The sequence below is a fragment of the Aphis gossypii genome, chromosome 2, assembly GCF_020184175.1.
Source record: "Aphis gossypii isolate Hap1 chromosome 2, ASM2018417v2, whole genome shotgun sequence".
Taxonomy (NCBI): Eukaryota; Metazoa; Arthropoda; class Insecta; order Hemiptera; family Aphididae; genus Aphis; species Aphis gossypii.
Genome location: NC_065531.1, coordinates 41,580,228 through 41,602,298, shown reverse-complemented (window position 1 = coordinate 41,602,298; position 22,071 = coordinate 41,580,228). Strand labels below are relative to the sequence as shown.

Below are 22,071 nucleotides of genomic sequence, written 5' to 3'. Positions count from 1 at the left end.
ATATATAAATATATTTATATATATCCACCTTGGCGGATGTGTATTTTCAGATACCATCTCAGATATGTATATATATGTAAAATATCAGCTGTGAATACAGTTTTATTATGTATACAATCATTTCTCAGGTTCATATCATTTTATGGACAACTGCCAGCACGATTACAATATCTAAATTCACGACTGAAGAGTAATCTATTGGTGAATCAGGTACGTACAGTGTAGCCAGAATCGCGCGACGGTTGACGCTCCTGACGGGAAATTCGGCGCTCGACTGTGCGACAGACGTGCCTACGTTTTGCGGCCATCGCGTCTTCCTTTCTTTTCCACTATTTCCCTTTTCGCGATCCGACGGCGTTGTACGGTCGTGTAGTCGCCTAGTCTCGTCGCCGCCGTCGTTTAGCGTACACTCGCGGACGTATATTTTATTATTATTTTGTTTTGTTGTTTTTTTTTTTATATTATTATTATTTTCTCCGTTTCTCACGTCGAGTGTTGTACGCGTTCTTTGTGTTCGCCGCCGCCGCCGCCGCCGTCGTCCATGCTGTGTCACTCCTCCGCCATGGCGTCCGATTCGCGTCTGTGATATTCGACGTCACCGGATTTCGCGTGCTCCGCATCGTGACCTACCACCGCCTTGCATTTCTCGTCCGTAAAACAAAAATCGTTTATTATAATATTTATTTATAATAAATATACTCTCACACATACACCCAAACCCCTCTACCCTATCTATATAGTTTTGCTATATAAACAAGTATTTGTATTTGATATTATTGTAATATCAAAACCTGACGAGACACGATGGAAGGTAGCAGTAGCAGTAGCAACAATGACGCGAGCGAGTCAAAATCCGGGTGCGGTTGCAGCAGCGCCGCGGTGGACAATAACAACGACGCGACGGCAGCAGCCGCGGCCGCAGCGGCCAAGACGGCCAGAAGGACTGCAGCCCTTGTCGCGGCCAAACGAGCGGCTAAAACGGCCGCCTTCTTAGCGTCGGCCGCTCAGGAACAGCGGCACCGGGAATATCTGGCGATACAGGCCGAGCGGGAACAGCAGAAGAACAGGACGGGGACGACGGCGCAAGCCGACGACAATCACCAGGCGGCTGCCAGCAGCAGCGATAACCCCGCCGACGCCGCGGTCGGCGCCCGCGACTTCGATCCGTCCGATCCGGATCCCGAAGGAAAGATCTTCGCCGCCGCCGTGCGCGCCGTCATGTCCGAACATGCGGCCGCTGAGGAGTCCGAGATCACGATCACCGTATCGCCGACCACCGGCGGCCAGTTCGATCTGTCCGTGCTCAAAACCGATTCGGTGGAAAGCCTAAAGAAAGTGATCTCCAAACGTCTGAGAGTGCCCAAAGAGCGGATATGTCTGTTGTACCGCGAGAGGTGAGACAAATGTTTTATTCTTTATGTTTTTCTTCGTTTTCGACGTCGCTTCCCCTTTGCTACCCGCTGTGTAGCTGCCCGTCAAAGCCGTGGGTGTAGGCGAGGTTGAGCTCATCCTTGGAGCTCCAAAGTACGAAGTATCCCACCTCCAGGTAGACCGGACCAGCGTTTCCGTCCGATAACGAAGCTATCGCGAGACCTATTGTCGTGTTGGTGGGGGGAAGGGGTCACGACCCTGTTTTGTTGTGTGTGTCGACCCGTTTTGACGCGTACCCTCGGAACAGCTGCTTGTTCGAGATAAAAATTGTTGTTGGTTTCCCGAATCTGTTTCGGATGTTTGGTGAAGGGGGGGAGCCGACGTTCGTGTATAATAATAATATAATAGTGTCGACGTTGCCATTCCGTCGTTTTTCTGTCACCGCTATTATAGTCGTTTATCGTGTCGTTTCTAAACAGTTTGGAAACGCGCTCAGATGACATATATGTTGTTTTCCACCGTCCCATAGCTTGACGGCTTCACGATTATGTTTCGTAAGCACTACCTTTTTTTTTTGCCGTCTCCCCCGCCCAACTTCGGGACAAAACTTTCAAAAACCGCAATACGGCGAATCCATGCCAACAGGATTTGCACTCCCGTGTCGTCTATTGTCGACGGATTTCAATAACTCGGTTGCCGATCGCGTTCACCGTAGGTGTCCGACCGGGAGAGCTCGTTCCGGTGCTCGCGCGTCCTCCTTCGCCGATGCTATCGACCGACGATAGCGCGGGTACACTCGTTTCCCGGAAGTCGCATTTGTTATGATTGTGTATATAATTTAGGGCGATTCGCAATCACAACATTCGTTATCAAACGACCGCCCCCGAATTACACTATTTTAAAGTAGCAGCTGCCCGTGTTACTCATTGAGGTAAACATTTTTCACGAGAACAAACTTTACAAATATAATATAATATTATTAATTTTTCGTAGGTATGTAAAATAATATTTGTCCTGGTTCGATTGGTCGTTCTTTGTTACGGACGAGTCCCAAAACGATTACGTCGTTTATTCTTTTCCTTTTTCAAACCCCCCGCAGGTAACCCACAGACGATAAAAGGTTATGGGTGTAATATTCTTTTTTCGAGCGATTGTTGTTACGCAATCATTGGCGGCGGCGGAGTCTATCTTCGCCTGAGCGTGGGATCGAAATCCCAACAGCTGACAACGTCGCCGCTCCCCTATCCGAGGCCACCGCCATTACGGATTCGGGGGTGAATAACCCGACGCTGCGAGACGGGTCCCTTGTAGTTGGACAAGTGTAGAACAGCTGCTTGGTCTCCCTCTTCTCTCCATTGTCCGCCCCAAAGAAACACGTCATCGCCGCTCGTTAAACGTATAAACGCTATACCCTGTGTCTCGGACATTATGATGTGTTCGTGAGGTATTTTTAAAAGAATTCTCCAGAAAGCAACTCGTCAAAAGTAGCTTTCCCCGGAAAACCAGGGGTTCGCAATACGCTTGCATCCGTTCATCGTTTCTATTGTTTTCCCCTCCACAATTTATCTTCGGGTATTTTTTCCTTACGTTTGTGATCGTGCGCACACATGAAACAAATAAAATAATAATAAAAAAAATAACACCTCATATTACAGCTACGTTGTTTATCCACATGTTACGACAATCGCACGGTGGATGCAAACTATAATTATTAATAATAATATAATACCTATACGTAATTCGACGCATTTATGTAACGCGTCTGTATTTATTGTTATTATTATTGCGTTTAAACCTTGAAAATCTCATTGTTGCTCGCTATCGGTATTTATTACCGTTGTTATTATTTTCACGGTATGAAAATTGTTAGGGATTTTTTTTCGAGTTTTCAGGAGATATAAAAATAATAATATTTATAAAATATGTTTGATAACTATGGATGATAGTAATACTTGTAAACCAAGATAATTCTATTTGTACTATACAGTTATTGACCAGACGTTTATTGATTTATGGTTTTTTTTTTTGTATTGTAGGCAACTTAGAGATGGCTCGTTGGACGACAACCAGTTGATGCAAGGAAGCCGCCTCACCCTATTGCCCAGCGTAGAAACCGGTCTTCTGGTGAGTAAATCTTCTTTTTCGTCTCTTTTATCCCGGTCCTCCCACCCTTTACCCCTCGACGATAAACCAGTTTAAAACATAAAATAATACCCATGTATTGTGTGTCCTTATTGCCACACATCTTGATAATCACGATATATTACATATTATTATTATATATTATATTATACTACTACTATTATATAGTATATAGTATATACACACAACGGCCAATGTGCACGTGCAAGGACATCTCATCGCAGCTCGAGATTTTAGAATGTCTGAGGAGAGGGAAATCAAGTAGGCCTTGTTCTCCATTGCTCCTTCCACATTACTTTGGTTTCCCTAAATTTCAATACGGCCGACGAGACTAGAGGTTAGACCTGCCTACAAATAGTGCAATGATATCAACGGTCAATCAATATAATAATATACTGATCATCTCGTAAAAAGAAATGGCCAGTGTAATTATTTCTAAAAAACTTAATATTGGATTTTTTTTTAAGTTGTAACCAATTGATTTATGACTGGAAAAATGTTTCACGTCGAGCATTCGTAAAATAACGTTATGATTGTATTATTTAAGTTTTGACTTATTTCGTTGTTATGGGCACCGTGATACGTTTGTATTATATACACTACGGTCGCCACGGTATTATTGTTACTTTAAATTTATAATTTATATACATTCATGAACTACTGTTAACGTTAAAATGCTAAATACTCAAAAGTCATATTATTAAGTGTTATATTATTGACATACTATTACTTTAAGAAATTCTGAAATCATTCTTTTTTAATCAATTTATTTACATGAGGTTCCTATAATATTGTAGTTTATGGCGTTAGGTTTGAAAATCAATTCGAATGTAACTTCCTATATTTTTGGAATAGTATACATTTTACATTATCTTTTAATGTATAAGTTATTAAGAACATTTATGGATTGAATCTTAAAACTTTTTGGAACTATCTCGGTATTTTTACTGTTTATGTTTGTAAGTTTTTTTACACACCTTTGTTATATTATCTAGACAGAATTATTAATTTTATACTGCTTTTGTTATTTGTTCGGTTTTTTTTTTATTATTGAACTGTAATTAAATTTTGCAGTATACAATATAAATATACAGTATAATAGTAAATATTTGAGTTAAAAGGAAAGTTATAAAATTAATCTTAATTCATGAAAACCCTTATCATACACTAATTTAAGCTAACTGCTCGCATGAACTGTACGAGATAGTAATATTTCAGAGACAATCTAAATTGTGTTCTTTGTAAATTTTAGTTTAATGTTGCGCAGTGTAATACGCAATTATTAAGCTGGTGAATGTTTTTTTAGTATGTCTTGTACAAACCGCAAACAACATGTATAGAATGTAAATTATTATACTGTTAATGATAATAACAAAACTAAAATAAAAATATCATCATGCTATTCATAATTAGTATGGTAACTATAAGTAATAAGTTTTTTGTTAACTTAATTTTTCCGAGTATTTACTTAAACTATAGGTATTATTTTAATTTTCATAATATGTAAGTAACTAAATATTATTACTATGACTGAGTTTAATTCATTATTTACAAGTAAAAACAATAATATTAATCAGTAATTACTTATACTTAACTTGCTCTACTATCTAAATTATGTTAAATTGTGTGGGTTCAAGAATAATAATTTTAAATCGATAATAATTGCCATATTTACTATTGTAGAATGTATGTAATATATTTATAATGTTTGTATGTTTTGACTGTCAACATTTCATGTACTATAACTGAATACAATATTCATAGTATTCGTGTTTAAATATAAATTGTTTTCTCAAAATTCCTACTTTATACCTATATAGTAATGTTAAATATATATTTTGTTTCAAAAATTGTAGATAGTTTATTTTATGATTTTGTATTGGAGGTTTTTATTTTTCTGAAGTCGTTATTATAAAAGTATATTAAACTACTTTAGTATGTCATTTAATTGCGAAATTGTCATAAAATATAATCACCTCGATAAATATTAAATTACTAATTCGACAACCGCACTACACAGTCGTTTCAAATAATTCGTTTTTAATAACTAAAATCTGAAAATAATCATTTTAATGCTATGTTGTATTTAGATTTACTTGAAAAATGTATGAACGCAACATGGTTATGGTTATAATGTTCACTGATCATAATATTACCATATGCGATTTATAGTATTATTATTTAAAACTGTGATGACGTATTGTTCGTGATTGTTTGAAAGTACATAGTTCAAAGTATTGAACAAAATTTCCCTAATGGTCAACGCATAGTTGGTGAATGTGCGTTAAACACGATTTTCGATAGCCATGGAAGGGGGTGCTGTTAATGGTAAAACTGTGAACTATTAAGTTTTTTTCAACATTGTCATTATTATTATTTTGTACAAACAATTTTTTTCGGGATACCCTGTAACGGGGCTGTAACTGTGTCCCGTTATGACTACACATTGCCGGCTGTCCCGTTGTCTGGGTAACGGGATCCGGGCAACGGTATACACCTCGTGTCGGCGGCTCGTCGCCGTAGACCGTAGTGATTCGAATAATAATATTCTCTATTTCTCTCTCCTCGCTCGGACCAAAACGCCACCGAACGCCAACGGTCAACACCCGTTATGACCCGATCGTCATCTAGGCCGGAGGTGGTTCTACCATCGTTTTATTCCGTTCTTTTAAAACATTTAATGAATTCTTGTCCGCCCAAATTAAAAACGCAATTTTGAATTAGCTATTACTACAACATGTTTGAATGTTTCTAGTAGGCACCTACATCTGAATTATTAAAAACGTACTATAATATATGATGTGATGTGTGCTAGTCGTTGGTGGTTTATTTAAAACACTAAAAATAATATTTAAAATAGTTTCAATGTGGATTAGGGACAACCCCTTCGATTAAGCCATCCTATCAATGTATCTTTTTTATAGGTACGTATTAAGATTTTTTATTTTTTTGTTTTTATTTAACTTTCAATATGATAATGATAATTAATATTCTATTTCTTAATATAAATAAAATTGGTTTATTAAAACTTTTTTGTAATACATTTTTCATAAAAACAAATACATGCCTTTGGTAATGATTTATATTTGTTTATAAGTTATATTAAATACCATTTACTAATAATGTTTGATTTTTATGTTGTTTAAATTAAATTATTAATACAATCTATTTGATGTACATTTATACATAATACGAGTATATATTCAAGTGCTTTATGTAATGATTTCATACCTATCTATTATTTTATTCGCTGTTAGTTTAATTTTACATAATATGATGTATATTGTATACATTGAATGTATATATAACTATGATACAATTTACTTTAAACGTCTTTAGGCTCCACCTTAGAATTTTTATCTACACTACTAAAATAAACACTTGGGCTGGTAACATATAGGTACTGCTCTGATCTACATTAGTACTTTGTAATGTGTATTGTTATTTGTTACATTCTATGCGATTTTTTTTATATAACTTAACGTAGGTATAGCTTAAATTTGTTGGTTTTAAATTTACATATAAGTTATGAATATATAAAATATTGCAATTCATAATTGTTCATAACGTGTTTAGAATATAAAATATCATAAATGATAGATGTACGAAACATGGACATTAAACTAAAAGTTTGATAATATTTATATTTAGGTACTCTAATAATATGAAAGTTAACAATTGGTTTTATTAAACACAAATTTATAATGTTGTTTATTTATAAGAAAAAGACAATACATGCGGGTATGAGTGTATGACGTACGGGTCTACCTACAAAAAAAAAAAAGGCTATATGTTTTTTATTCTATATTATCTACTGACTGTGATGTACTTAATGTAAATAATTTGACATTATAGCATAAATTTAATATTATTTTAAAATAAAAAATAATTTTTATGTTTAATATGAATAATAAAAATAATTTGCAAGAAACATTTTTTTTTTTAATAAAATAATAAATAACCTATTATTCATATAATACTTATATCATTATAAACCATAATGTTTATACATAATAGTACCAAAAAAAAAAAAATTGTAAATAACTTATCCTATAATTAATTTGTCATTTATACAATTTAACCAGCTAGTATAAGATTTTGTCTGTACTTTTCTTCTTGTATAGGGATCATTTTGTTATCTATAATTTAATAAGACGTATTTATTTTTCGAATAAACCCCTTCAAGGTCAAAAGTAGATACAGATATAATGTAATACTTATAGGTTCAATTATAAATGACAAATTAATTATAAGATAAGTTATTTACAATGTTTTTGATACTATGAAGTATGAATAATTATTAAAAAATTATATGAGTAATAGGTTATTTATTATTTTATTAATAATTTCGACAATACAGTACGCTAAACATAATAATTATGTGTGATGTGGTAAAATTAATATTTTGGAAATAAAATAATTTTGTAAATTTACGACTAATTTCTATTATAATAGATATTTTCTTGTAATATTTTACAAGAAAACTTGGTTTATTCAAGATAAGTCGTTGTATATTTCTGTTTTAGCTTAATTTAAAACGAAAAATATTAAAATATTCACACTGTAGGTATTATTATTTAAACAAAAATAAAAAATATCCTGTTAAATCTCGTAACCTACAAATTAGTGAAAACGTCTTAAACTCTACATTGTAGTGAATAAGATCTGTAATATATGTTTATAATTTACATTTTTTATACTTTTAAAAGTACCTATGCAAATAAAAATATTATTATTTTTTTAGGTGTGTTTTTTACACAATAATAATTTATTATTAGGTTGTTATTTATAAAAATTTCATTATTTTTCTGTTTGGCCTTTGCAACTATTCAAACGAACTTATAATAATACAATTCTTACACTCTATTTAATACTTTATTAACGTTTTAATGGTTTATTTTCTTACTATATTTTAAATTTTAAGAACAATATTAATAATTTTCTCAAGTTGTCAATTGCTTCCTTGTTTATTTTCAACGTATAAAGTTTTAAAATCATATTTATCATATTAAATATTTATTTATATAATTAATCGTAATATATTTGTTTTTTGTTCTTTTTTTATAAACTATCCTAAATGTTTTAGTTATTACTTATATTATACTTAATAAATAACGAAAAAGTTTACAATAATAATGTAATATTGATTTTTAATATTATAATTTATAAATATTTATAAATAAATATAAAAATATTAACTTAAAATATTATTTATTTAAAACTTAACTGTTTAACTGTTTTATATAATATGTATAGAACATATGTGTTTTCACAGTTACAATAATACAAAATAAAAATGAGTCTATGCTAAAAACTTGTTGTAGGTATAATATGTTTTGTGTAAAAGTGGATCAGCGTTATTGCGTTATTCTGTTCTAGATATACAGTCGGCAAAGCGAATCGCGTGGTTTACGAGTATGGGAAAAAAACCACTGATATAATATATTTTTACCATGTTAACACAGTGTGTCCCAAATAAGTGTTATCGGGCTTATGTTTAATAGACATTTTTTCAGGCAAAAAAAATCATAAATTGCATTTAGACTTTACACGAAATCCTATATTATAAGATAACATAAACAGTATAATATTTACAAAATTGGGCGGGCCGTCTTCCAAACCGGGCGTTGACCTTATCAGAGGGACCTTGTGAATCCAGGACCACACCCTGCCGATAACATTTTATTAATATTTATCACTACGTGTAATAGAATCTATATAGACAAATTCTATGTACACAAACCATACATTCTTATTAAATATTGAAAAATGTCTCTATATTTATAAAGTGTTATATTATATTGTATTTATTGTAGCCTATATTTTGTTTTTTTTTTTTTTTAGGTTCAGAGACCAGAACAAAGTGTGATGCAGGCGTTGGAAAGTTTGAACGACTCTCAGGTAATTTCTCTATTTAATAGATTTCTTTTGACGAAAGATGATTAAAGATTCATAATATTTTGCTGTTAACTGTATAACGACGGTGTTATATTCACCGTTATATTTAGAATGTATAAAAAATATTTTAAAAGAAGCACTGACTGTTAAATCATATATTTTTATTGTAAGTGATTACTTCAATGTCGTTAAACATAATAAAAATCTATTAATTGCTTGATGACTGTGACAAGTGAAATATTAACTTATAAGTAATAACTAATAAATAAATTATTATTGTTTAACGATGAAAAATAAGTATTATTTTAGATTCAGAATTTCATTACCTTTCTTTGCATTTATAAGACTTAACGTTTAAAAAGAAAACTACAAAATTGTTTTATATTTTAAAAATGTTGAAAAATTGGTATTTTTGTTCAACGTATGTATGGCAATATGATTTTCAAAAATGCCATGTAACAATTTTTATGATAGACCCAATCCACTAACATTAAACGTATAGGCTTTATTTAATGGTTAAAATACAAAATTCTGCTTCTATTACATTATTACGCAATGTGTAGAATATTAAAATATGTCAATCGTTTCACCTGCGTGAGTTGTTTATTGTATAATAAAGTAAATATATTTTATATATAACCATGATACATTATGTATTTGCATTTTATAATATTTCCTAATCTAACGTTGAAAGTTTATAGTACGAATATTGATATTGATAAAAGAGCATGTATCTATTTTTTTTAAATGTTCAACTTAATAGTTTTACTTTTTTGATTGTGTATTTGTGTACATTGGTAATTTTTAGGTAGTAAATTTATAAAAAAAAAAAAGTATAAATTCTTTATAAATCATTTTATAAAGTCCCCAAGCACAATACTGTTGTTTTATTATATATTTAAATTTAAACGAACTTATGTCACCACCGTCAACACGTCATTATTTGCCTATATTATATGGCTGCGTTTATTTTATTGTTATTAGGTCAACGATTTCCTATCGGGCAAAGCACCATTAAACCTCACGATGAGACTTGGCGATCACATGATGCTCATCCAGCTACAATTATCAACCGTTTCTTCTTCTGGTTCGTCGAAACGATTACAGACCGCCGCCTCGACTGTGGCCAGCACCGGTGCAGCGGCCACACTAAACGCGTCGACTGTGGCTCCCGAACCACCCCAGGCCACCGCGACGGCGGCCACCGCGTGTTCTGCCGGCAATATCATCGGCACCCCTAGACTGATCCCCGGCGTGGACGCTTACCCGATTACCCGCGTCCGTAACGTATCCGACGACAGCGACGACAACTCAATGGATACGACTGAGGACTCGTCGCCTCCGGCCCCGTCACCGATTGTCGCCGCGGCCGCAGCCGCCGCAGCAGCAGCAGCCGCCACAGCTGCAGCCGCCGCAGCCGCAGCCGCAGCAGCCGCTGCTGCTGTACCACCCACACCTCCACCGGTGACGGTGCCTTGTTCGTGCGACGCGAGCACGTCGACCGCGTCCACCAACACGGCCACGACCACGGCTACAGGAGACAAACCGCAACTCGACACCCGAGCGCTCGCCGAGGCTTCGCGGAACCTTACTCAGACCCTGAAACAACTGTCTTCGGAAGTCCTCACCACGAAAAGCGGTTCAAAAGAGGTGAGTGGCAAATTATTGTTTAAGGTTTTTTTTTTTTTTTTTTATATAAGAACGGCATCACGAAAAAACTAAAATATCCGAACGAGACGAATGGGATTTTTTTCGTCGGTTTGTCGAGGTAGAAAACGTATACAACGTCGTGTAACGCGTCTAAAATTAGCGCCGAGTGACTACCTATGTGTGTTATAGCGATACAGTTGATATTTTCTGGGTGATTGATTTAATTTTTTTGTACCCGGACGTGTGTCTCGTATCGTAGTCGCGTATAGTATCGATTGTTGCGTGGGCGGCAACGTCGCAATCCGGCAACGCGCGGGGCCCGGGGGTATACTAATTTCGTCTCTCGTGTCCCGAGGGTTATTATGATCAATGTGTGGCCGCGGGCCCGCAGCATCCGCACACACTGTACGGCCGAGTATAGAAGAGGTGAGTCGTGTCGCCGACTTGTCGACGTTGCCGTTTATACACGCGCGCTGTCACTCGTTCACACACTAACCCACACCGTCGCCGCGACCGTTCCATAGCCGTAGTCGTCATCTTTGTGAGTGGCGTTGGTTGTGCGTACACGGCGTATAATATTATAATGTACACATCCGATGACCTCAATTCCAGGTGAAATACGACCGAGTTTCTTTGCACGACCGAATTAATAAACATTAGACACAAAAAAGATAGAGAGAGAGAGAGAAATTAAATGAAATGGGATTTTATACATGCGTGCTGCAGCAGTGTGTGATGTGTGTCTGAATTTTTCTTGTTATGAACACGTACTGTCGTTTTCCCTGCCCATCACGTTTTCGGTCGATTTATTTGTGCGTGTATTTATTCATTTATTTTGTATTGTGTACGAGTACTGTACATCGATGCATGTACAAAAATGCTGTGGCGGCGGCCCAGCAGAATCCGGGTATCCCTGTAGGGCGTGGTTAGGCCGCCACAGTGAAATCGACGTCATATTGATCACGCGGGAGGTCGCTTATCACAAAGGCCCCGGGCCGGTGCGACCTTTTGTGTTGTGTACTCGGCGTTGCTATACACACACACACGTACCTTGTTTCCCATTGATCGACTCTCTTTCTCTTTCACTCCTTCTGTTTCCAAATGTATTAGCCCTCTAGAAATGCCGAAAACAATGAGACGCTTTATAGTGTGTTCGTGTATCAGTGTATTATTATTTATTTTGTATATTAATAATATTATACTACTGGATCTGCTAATGGCTAACTTAACGTTATCTTATATTTATAATTCATGCATGTAGTTGTTTTGATTTTGAATATAGTTTCTAAAACTTTTCAACTCTACCGAGACTCGGTGTAAAACGTTTTACTTGTCTTTTATATTCGTGAAATTTTCTCGTATCAATGTGACCTTATTTAAATTATTTATGCACTAGAATCTATAGAAAAACTGAAATAAAACTATAAGAATACTTTGGAAGTTTGTTATATATTTATAACTTCTTACAAATTAATTTTTTATTGGCCGTTGAATAAAACGGAAATACGTGAACGTATTTTAAATTCCTCTTTAAATATATCATTTTTTGTTTATATATTAATAACTAGTGTATTATATTGTTGTTTTTTTGGCTGTGTGTTCATTCGTTAGTCGTTACAATCTATGTAAAACAATTTATAAATATGGAATATATTTTTCTGCTCAAAATCTGCTTTCCCCGCTACAACGGTTAAACCCGTGTGCCTCCAGCGGACGATTCGTTAAATGTAACCGTAAACGAGATCCGTGTTTTACGGTACTCTGTGTTCCAGTTCGCCGGACAACGGTGTCTGGTAACTGTGTCGATTCCGCCTGGGCCGCCTCGGAGACTCGTAAAAAATAAACTCTACGGCAAATAGAGCGGACCGAACCGCCGGTGGCAATCAATAGGTATACTGGGCCGAGTACTACTTTCCCCTTACTCCCTCTACTATTTTATATTTACTGAATCTCCTATTTATGTACACATTACGAAAACGTCGGCATTCTGTCTTTTCTATTTATTATTATATATATTCGTGCCTTTACCATTTAAGAAGAAAATTGAAAACATTTCACTATTTTAATGTCGGAACAATAAATATCGATTTAATTTAATTGACGGTTTTCTATTTAATAATTATCTAAAAACACCTGAAATTAAGAAATAATAATTATTAAGTTAATCGTAAATACAAACAATCGTACCTATATATAATATAAAATGTATTGTTTTATTTATTTTACTTAGCTAAGTAGCTGATTTTATTCTACTTCAGAATAGTCAACTGTTTTTTTGAGTTTAGATTATTCGTAATCTACTAATATAAAAAAACAAAACATAATATATTAAGTATTCATTGTTGTAGCACAGTTTAAAATAACAAACAAAAAATAGATCTAAGCATTAAATGTTTTATTCATCGTGAGTACGTGTTGTAAAGGGGTTGTTAATGGACAATGGTCCTGTGGGCGTCGCCCACCCAATATTTCTTTTGTCATCCCCCACGTGCGACCAACTCCTACGCATACTCCACATCTAACTATTAAATGTTCTTTGCTCTATGTGAAGCATACATATACTATAATCGTATGTGAGACAAGTAAATAATATCATGTCATGAATAACTGTTTTGTATTTAATTCTATACCTAATATACACAAATCATAATGTATTTGTTTATGTTAAATCTATTTTATTATAATATTTCGGTCATCATCGAAAACGTACTTTTTGTTTAATTTAACGTATATAAAATTGTATAAGTAACTAAACGTTTTAACTGTTAGAAATGTTAGAATACTAATATTATTTAGTATAAAATGATATACCACGTTGCCAGTTAATGATAGCCATACCATCACAATCCACAGTTATTATAAAATTATAATAAATACTAATAGAATAAAAATAATTCAAATCTATTTTTCCCAGTAAATACCTAGGTAGTTATTTTATTATTTTATTAATTATAACTATGAAGGTCCAAAATACAAATATAATACGTTTTGTATTAAGAAAAATACTTATTTATATTTAAAGTATAATGAACTACTTTAGATTTTGAACTCTTATTATGATTTCTTTATGTTTTATTCGCCATAGTTTCAAGTTAAATGATTTTAGAACCACATCAATACTAAAATTGCTCTATTAAAAATACTAAAATGCAATCAATTATTAGTGTGTATGCATGTGTTTGTTTGCATATTGCATTAATGAATATATTTGTTTTCATGTAATTCATTAAGTATGATTAAAAAAAACGCAATATGTTTTCTTTGTCTCGTGAAATTAATTATGCACCAGATATTATATTTTAACACTATAAAAATGTATTAAATTTAAATTGTTGGTCATTAAAAACTTAATAACTACGTCGTTTTTGTGATTTATTTTTGTATAAAAATTAATTCATTTGTGAGTCGACCTTATCTAATCTATATATAGCAAGGCATGAATAAACAACAGACACTTTATATTTTATTTTAAATTAACCAATATTTATAAGTTCTAAGTAATATAACTAATAAAGTGTGAGTTAATGATGGATCGTTCTCTGTTGCCTTATTATAATTTGATTTTTCTAATACGTAAATAATAATATTCATAGATCATAGTATATCCCCATTCCCCGTGTATGTATAATAGGTTAGGTAAAAAATATTAATAAATAGTACATAATATTATAATTTTTTATATGTTAACAAATATTTTGTTATATTTTTATTGTTCAAATATTAACTAACGCTATTACAAACATAAATAATATTACAAGACAATATATTATTATTACAGCTGTTTTTTGTAATACATTTATGTAACACAACATTGTAATGAATTTATCTAAGCTACTTGTTGATTTTTTAAAATTTAATGTAAAAAAGTTCCAAAGATTTTTAACAATATATTCTACCTTATTATGTCCTAAGTATTTTAAACATATACTATACTTTACTATACTTATCTTATTAATTAAAATAAAGTTGTACTTTTATTGTTCCTTTTCAAAAACTAATTATGTGAATACTATATAATTATTTTCCCGATATTTTATTTTTCTTACATATGTAATTAGACGTTTCAAAGTTAGTGTTGAAACCAATGTATTCATTTACAATATATTGTTTGTAGGTACGACAATATATTATTTGAAACTATCTTTTAGATCTTTGAACGTGTATAGTTTCCTAAATTAATGTTTAAATTTAATAAATTTAATTCCTTGATTGTTGATTTTGAAACATTATTTTTAATTTAATAATTAATTAATATTTGGCATTGATTTCCTTTAAATATTTTTCTTATCTTTTGACTGTGTTATTTTTCAAAACTACAAATAAAAATTGATTAAATTCTTATATTATTTTATCAATTGAATAGTATAAATTATATGTCGATTACCCGTGTTTCGATATTCATTATTAAATTTAATATATATTAATTTACTATTAGAATTCATATAGTAAATGTTTTAAAGAAAAGGAACTTTTATTGTTGAATTTCATAATTTAAAATATTTTTATAGTTCTTACATCACGACAATACGTATAAAAGTATATACTATACATAAACAAATACACCAGTTAAATGAAATACATTTTTATAAGTGATATAATATCTACTAACCAAAAATAATTCAACTCAGCAATTATCTGTGTTTTTATGATAGGCGGAAATTATAAATCGGTTCAAAAATGGAATGCTACAAGAAGGGTTTCATTTCAAACTAATTCTATTTAATGGCTACTCCCGCTTCATCTTATGGATTATTAATCCTATTACCTATGTATTTAATAGAAATTAATAATCTGAACCTTTTTTTTATGGCCTTAATAAACAAAATGTATTTAACATTCAGACATTTCATAATATTTATTAAAATGGAGTTGGTATTTTTAAATTATAAATTAAATAGATTTTGGAATTGTATTTAAAAATCAATGTAGTTTTCAGCAATAAAATTGATAGTGTATTGTATATTATACATTTATACATATTGCATATTATACACATTGTAGGCATTCATTTACAGTTTGGTAATACTTTCACTTTGACAATAATTATTATACATATCGTAATCAGTTAATAAATCCTTGTTTTATTTTACAATTTAATACTGCTGCTGTATTTGCTAAAATGTATTTTTAAAACACCCATATTGCTGAATATATAGCTAAAACGAGTTTTGGAAATAATAGTTAAATAAGGTTAACCTCTCTGGGAAACCATCTGGTCTTAGAATGTAACCTACAACTCGTTGAACATCTTTCAGTAGGCACAGTGAATCCGTATTTTGTGTAATAATTTTTTAACAGTCCGTCACATCTCGTCAGTATTTTCAGGCCATAACTTCTCTTACTCCTTCTCCGTATACCATAATATAATAACTATTCACTCTCCAAGAGAAAAGGAATTATAATAATAATATTATAATGTAACGTGCTACGTGCATACATTTTTAACATTTATGTATTCATCTTAAGATCGTTGGTCTGCACGCGTGTTATATTTTATTTTCTTGTTACTGTAAATACACGGTGACATTTTAATTTCGTGTGTTCCGATGGTGCATTCTGGAGTGTGTGTGCTAGGAGTCCCCTCCTCCTTGCAGCGTGATTTATATTCACCAGTGACCCGTTGGCGGGGGCACGATAAAATATAAATACGATTTATTATTATTATTATTATTTTTTTTAAACTTCTTTGCCGCCACTATGCCGCATTGATATCGAATCCCGTCGTTGCACTCGAATATTATTAATTATTATTGTATATTATTGTTACATGCGTACTACTCAACTATATATACGAATAGGTACAAACTATTCTCGACCGAATCTCTTCTCTACCTACCTACCTACCTATCTGCCTACCTCCGTGAGTACTCTCTCACATTATTATTACCATTATTACGTACTCCTACGCGTCCCTCGTAATATAATACTCGTCGCACACACCATTTACACGAAATGTGGGAGCCCGCCGTTGCGTCAGTTGGAGGCCCGCTGGTCGACACCCACACGTCTACGGCGTATTAATCGTTGCGGGCGCGCATACATCTGTGCGTTGTAGTAATAATGTGTATTTCGCCGCCCTCGTGCATTTTCGGTGGGACGCGGTTGTTTACCCGGAGACGAAAAACTCGTTGCCAAGGGTGGTCGCACCGCGTGCCGTGTGGTAACCGGCAAAGGAGAGGTTTCTCTTTTCCTTTTTTTTTTTTCGGCCGTGCGCCGGGCGTCGCCGCCACCGCACCAATCGATTCGGTCGTCCTGCCCGGCGGGGCCACCGCTTTCGACGCAGCCCCCCTCGACTGTATATATTGATCACGCTCTCTCACTCTCTCGCGTTTGTCCCCCTATCTGTCCGTGGGGCGCGTACCGTCAGCACCCCCTCCCACCGTCGGTTAAGGGGCCCGGACGCCGCCGCAGCAGCCGACGACGACGTCCTCCGGGCTCCGAGCGCCGCCGCCGCCGCCGCCGCCACCCCGCGCGTTGTGCATCAACGGACGCAGCCGCCAGTGCGTCGTTGGGCGGCTGCCAATTTTGAGGCAGGTCGTTGCTTTTTACACACACACACACACATACATACAACACACCACTAATGGCCCACCGCCATCGCGCCGATTAGAATATAAAATGTTAGCATAACATCACAACTGGTATCGCGCAGCGTGTGTGTTATTATAGTATAATAATAATATCATAATTTATACGTGGGGGGGAGGGTAATCGATTGCGGCAACCTCGTGAGTTTTTCAAAGGGTCGGTGGGTTGATAGGCTGGTAGGTAGGTAGTGACCGATTTAGTATTAACTAGTATTTTAATGTTTACTTCGACGGGCAGTTAAAAATATGACAGTAAATGCCTTTATCGGGTTTTACCGGTTTTGCGGGTGAGTGGGTGGAATATTATACTAGCCTCTGAAAAATGTCAAGTTCGGCACGCCAATTATTGTAATATTACACAAAGTATGTAAATGTGTTGCTACATTCTTGATTCTTTTACGTGTCATTGGTGATCGCGTTCCGATGACGTTTCTTAGGCGATACAAAATGATGTTTCTTGGACGTTTTAATCTATTCTGTGGTTACTCTTCCCTGCAAAATGTCCTTTACTTAACTGTGTGGAGGGGTATACTATAAAACATATTTTATGACTTTATGTTCATAGGCGCCCGGAAGGGGGGGGCAAGTTGGGGAATTCCCCCCTGGCTTTTCAAAAAAAATATTTTAAATTGAATGTTTAAAAATAAATTACTATTTATTATATAACAAATCCTAACATTGCCCCTCCCAGAAAAATTTCTGCAAGCGCCTATGTTTATGTAATATTATTTATTTATTTTTTTGTTAACTTTTGTTGAACTGAAGCTGACGTATACAACGTCTATCCGGAACTTCTTATTCGTGTTTCATAATTTTATTTGTTTTTCATTTGCTTATTCATATTGATTAATATTTGTCCAAGTTAAAACTGTCCATACCTATTACCTATACTCTAAAGCCAAAAACCGAGTAAAACCTCACGGTAGATAATTAAAAAATCACAAGTCGTTTTTTTGTATTTACTCTTTATAAATTAAAGGTATCAAGGTATCATTTTTTTTGATCATATAATAATTTACATATCATATTATGTAATTCTATGAATTTATTATTTATCTTAAATTATAATTTATAATTTAGGTATAATGTATACTTCAGAATTGCCGATTCTATATTTGTATTAAAATTTTATTCAGTTTATTTTAAATTGTTTAAAAAATATTTAGTAAATTATGGATTTTTCTTAAACTGTTTTACAAAAATTGTTTGCTTATTTAATGTATTTTTTGTTATTTTTTCAGATGCACATTGGGTTCAAACGAAGACCAGGTGCGATAATCGAAAGCATGCAACATCACGGCAAAGGCGTTTACTCTGGAACGTTTTCTGGTAAATTTCATGTTCATTTTCAAATACTTACTAAGGCTTTATGCATATCTTCCATGGTTTCCTACAGTTAAGTTAGCCTAAGGCTTCTTGGCTGAAAACATAGAACTACTTATATGTCTGCCATTAACTTCATGGGTTGCACCAACAATTTTGAACTACCTTCAATATTAAAAAAAAAATTGTATTTTTTCATACAATAAATGTATGAAACAGAATATGTATTACTAACTAGCTTTATTTATTGTTATAGGCACCTTAAATCCAGCCTTGCAAGATCGCTTCGGCCGTCCAAAACGTGACATTAGTACCATCATACACATACTCAATGATTTACTGTGTGCTACACCACAGTACAGAGCTGCTGCTAGATCAGGCACACCTGCTGTCTGTACCGCCACTACACTTTCTCCTGCTGCTGCTGCTGCCCAAGCAGCTACTCCATTTTCTACCGCAAACAGTATGTCCGCTCAAACATCTACTAATTCTGATAATACCGGTAAGAAATTGATAAAATGTCCCATTTATAGCATAAAAACTTGAATATATAATTTATTAAGTAATATTTTTTTTATAGAGAGTGAGACTAAAGAAAATGCAGCTACCCGTGGAAAAATGGAACGGTTACGTTTGATTATGGAAGAGAAACGTGAAAGACGTAGGGCTGGTCGCAACGTGCCTTATGATAAAACTAAAGCAGGGACACAGTGGTCCGCAAAGTCAGAAACACAGAGTGTTGCTCCATCAGATCCTCCTGCAGATCCAACATTACCTCCTGAACAAGTTGTTGTTTGAAAAACAGCTCCTGAGGATATGAATAATTTGTGATATAAATAATAATCCCCACCATTGTTTGAATTTTTTTTTTAAATATGTATATTATATATTTATATAACGCATAATATATATATATACATATATATATTAATACATATAAATTTATAAAAATAGATTTATCAACAAATATGGTCAGTTATATTTTAGGGTGCAATATTAATATTGATTAATTATAAAGATAGAATCTTCTTTAAATAATGTAGAATCATATAATTTAATCTGTACTAAATAATTTTTTTTCTAAATGATACAACAAGTAAAAATTATGAACAATTAATAGACAAATTCAAAACCAATCGTCCATAACTTTAAAAAAATATATTTGTAAAGAAACTGTATAGAATAATGTTTATATTTATAAATACCTAATTTGTTTTAAGTGATTTTTTTTTTTTTTAGGGAGTTTAAATATCAGTTGATAAGAAAACAAATTGCGATTTATTACCTCAAATTTCATGAATGTAAAAATTTGTAGATGTTTTTAGAATTTTAAATAGATACTGAATTTTGTCTCGTCAAATTTTAATGACATATTATGTATGTGTATATATTATTATAAATCACGCGTGTCTGGTTATTAGTATTCATATGGTTAATGAAATTGATAAAAAATAAAAAAATAATAAAAAAAATAATGCTTAAAGATTGAATATTTATTAGGGTAATTATGTACGAGGAAAGTAATATTTAAGTTTTGTTTGACCGATAGGGGTTTTTTTTTATTCACTTCTACAAAATAAAATCATGAAACATAATATTATTCAAAACAAAATGTTTTTTTTTTCTGTTAATTTGTATATTTAAAAAAAAGAAAAGAAAAAAGTTAAACTGACTGTTTTTTATATGATATTTAAATATTTTACCTGCTTTTCCTAAAGTTTTAATTTTACTGTGTAATGTGTATCATATTTTGATACGATTAAATAAATGTTCATAGAGTATGTAATTGTGTTATTTATTGGGCATTTCTTTGTTATTGATTTTAGATTACTATATTACTCAATTTTTTATTTTTTTCATACTCATTAAAATTGATAGTTTATACAGCCACTTAAAAATGTTTTCATAATATTATAAACCTTATGAATATCAATTTATATATATATATATATATTTTTTTTTTTTTTACTTATTTATGAATAATCCTCAATATTTACATAAAAAGCACTTAATATAAAAACAACTTAATAGCAGTTATGTGTTTATTTAATAACATTTTTTTGAAATAAAATTTCAAATTGCGAAGGAAAATTAGTTGTACAAATAAATCCATAATAAATATATTTATTTAAATTGATTAAATAATATATAATATGTATTATATTTAGCTTAATACCATTGATTGAATAATATTAATTATTGATAATTCTACTAAGTGTAAGAGTATTGATGATGTAATATATTAGTGTATTAAAGCTTAAGTTAAAAGTAGCAAATAGCTACAACTGTACCTTAACGTTAAGAGATTATTTTTTTCTAATTTAATAATTAGGCTTGAGTTAATGTTTGCAAAAACTAAAGAAATGTTATCTAATACAAAGATATTATTTTGTCTTATCAATTAGTAAAGCATTTTATTTTATTTTTTTCTATGTGTGTATTTATAGAAATAATTCCAACAGTCAGGCGCAGATTCAGAGGGAGATTCTGGTGCTCAGACACTGCTGATAAAATAATTTTTTTCTTAAAATACTTATGTATTTGTTAAATTATTACACTATGACAAAGATATTGAAAAAAATGTTGAATTGGCTAAATTAACAAATTTAATATGTTGTAGTGATCTTATTATTATTGACTTATTGTAGAAGTTCAAGGTGAGGTACAAAGTAATCATTTTGTAGAAATAATTTTAATTTTATTTAGCTAAAACTACTCTAAATATTTGTCAATGTGTCTAAACATTTAACAATTAAAGAATTGCTTGATATTATTTATATCATATCAATGACAAATATAATATAAAATATATCACAAAAGTGTTTTTTTCTTTATGAGATAAAATCATACTTGAAATCACTAATAGGAAAATACAGATTTATTAGACTTCTGAATATCCATAAAGATATTGAAATTTCTTTTTAGAAAACTATTGATAAATTTACCATTATTTTAGTTAAAAGTACACAATTCAATTATAGTTGTAATATTTAAAGAATACAAAATTATTAGATAAAAGTTCTGTAGTTCTAACCTGCATAGTAGAATACATTTTTATTGATGATTTTTTTCTCATAGTAGACATTTAATTTTTTATTCT

At 32.4% G+C, this 22,071-nt stretch overlaps 1 protein-coding gene across 1 annotated transcript; it reads left to right on the top strand.

The window, feature by feature from the left end:
- The first annotated feature begins 327 nt into the window (after window positions 1–327).
- LOC114120975 (midnolin homolog) lies at window positions 328–21,401 on the top strand. Its single transcript, XM_050202025.1, has 7 exons — window positions 328–1,394; window positions 3,408–3,495; window positions 9,358–9,414; window positions 10,396–11,061; window positions 18,890–18,977; window positions 19,228–19,473; window positions 19,552–21,401. The coding sequence occupies exons 1-7, from the start codon at window positions 805–807 to the stop codon at window positions 19,767–19,769; spliced, it is 1,953 nt and encodes a 650-aa protein (XP_050057982.1). The 5' UTR covers window positions 328–804; the 3' UTR covers window positions 19,770–21,401.
- The last annotated feature ends 670 nt before the right edge of the window (window positions 21,402–22,071 follow it).

What these genes read in the sequence shown, in the direction of transcription:
- LOC114120975 (XM_050202025.1), top strand. Translation starts at nt 805, where the DNA reads ATGGAAGGTAGCAGTAGCAGTAGCAACAATGACGCGAGCGAGTCAAAA. An exon ending in CGAAAAGCGGTTCAAAAGAG is followed by an intron (nt 11,062 to 18,889) that starts GTGAGTGGCAAA and finishes TTATTTTTTCAG; the next exon opens with ATGCACATTGGGTTCAAACG. An exon ending in TTACTCTGGAACGTTTTCTG is followed by an intron (nt 18,978 to 19,227) that starts GTAAATTTCATG and finishes TTATTGTTATAG; the next exon opens with GCACCTTAAATCCAGCCTTG.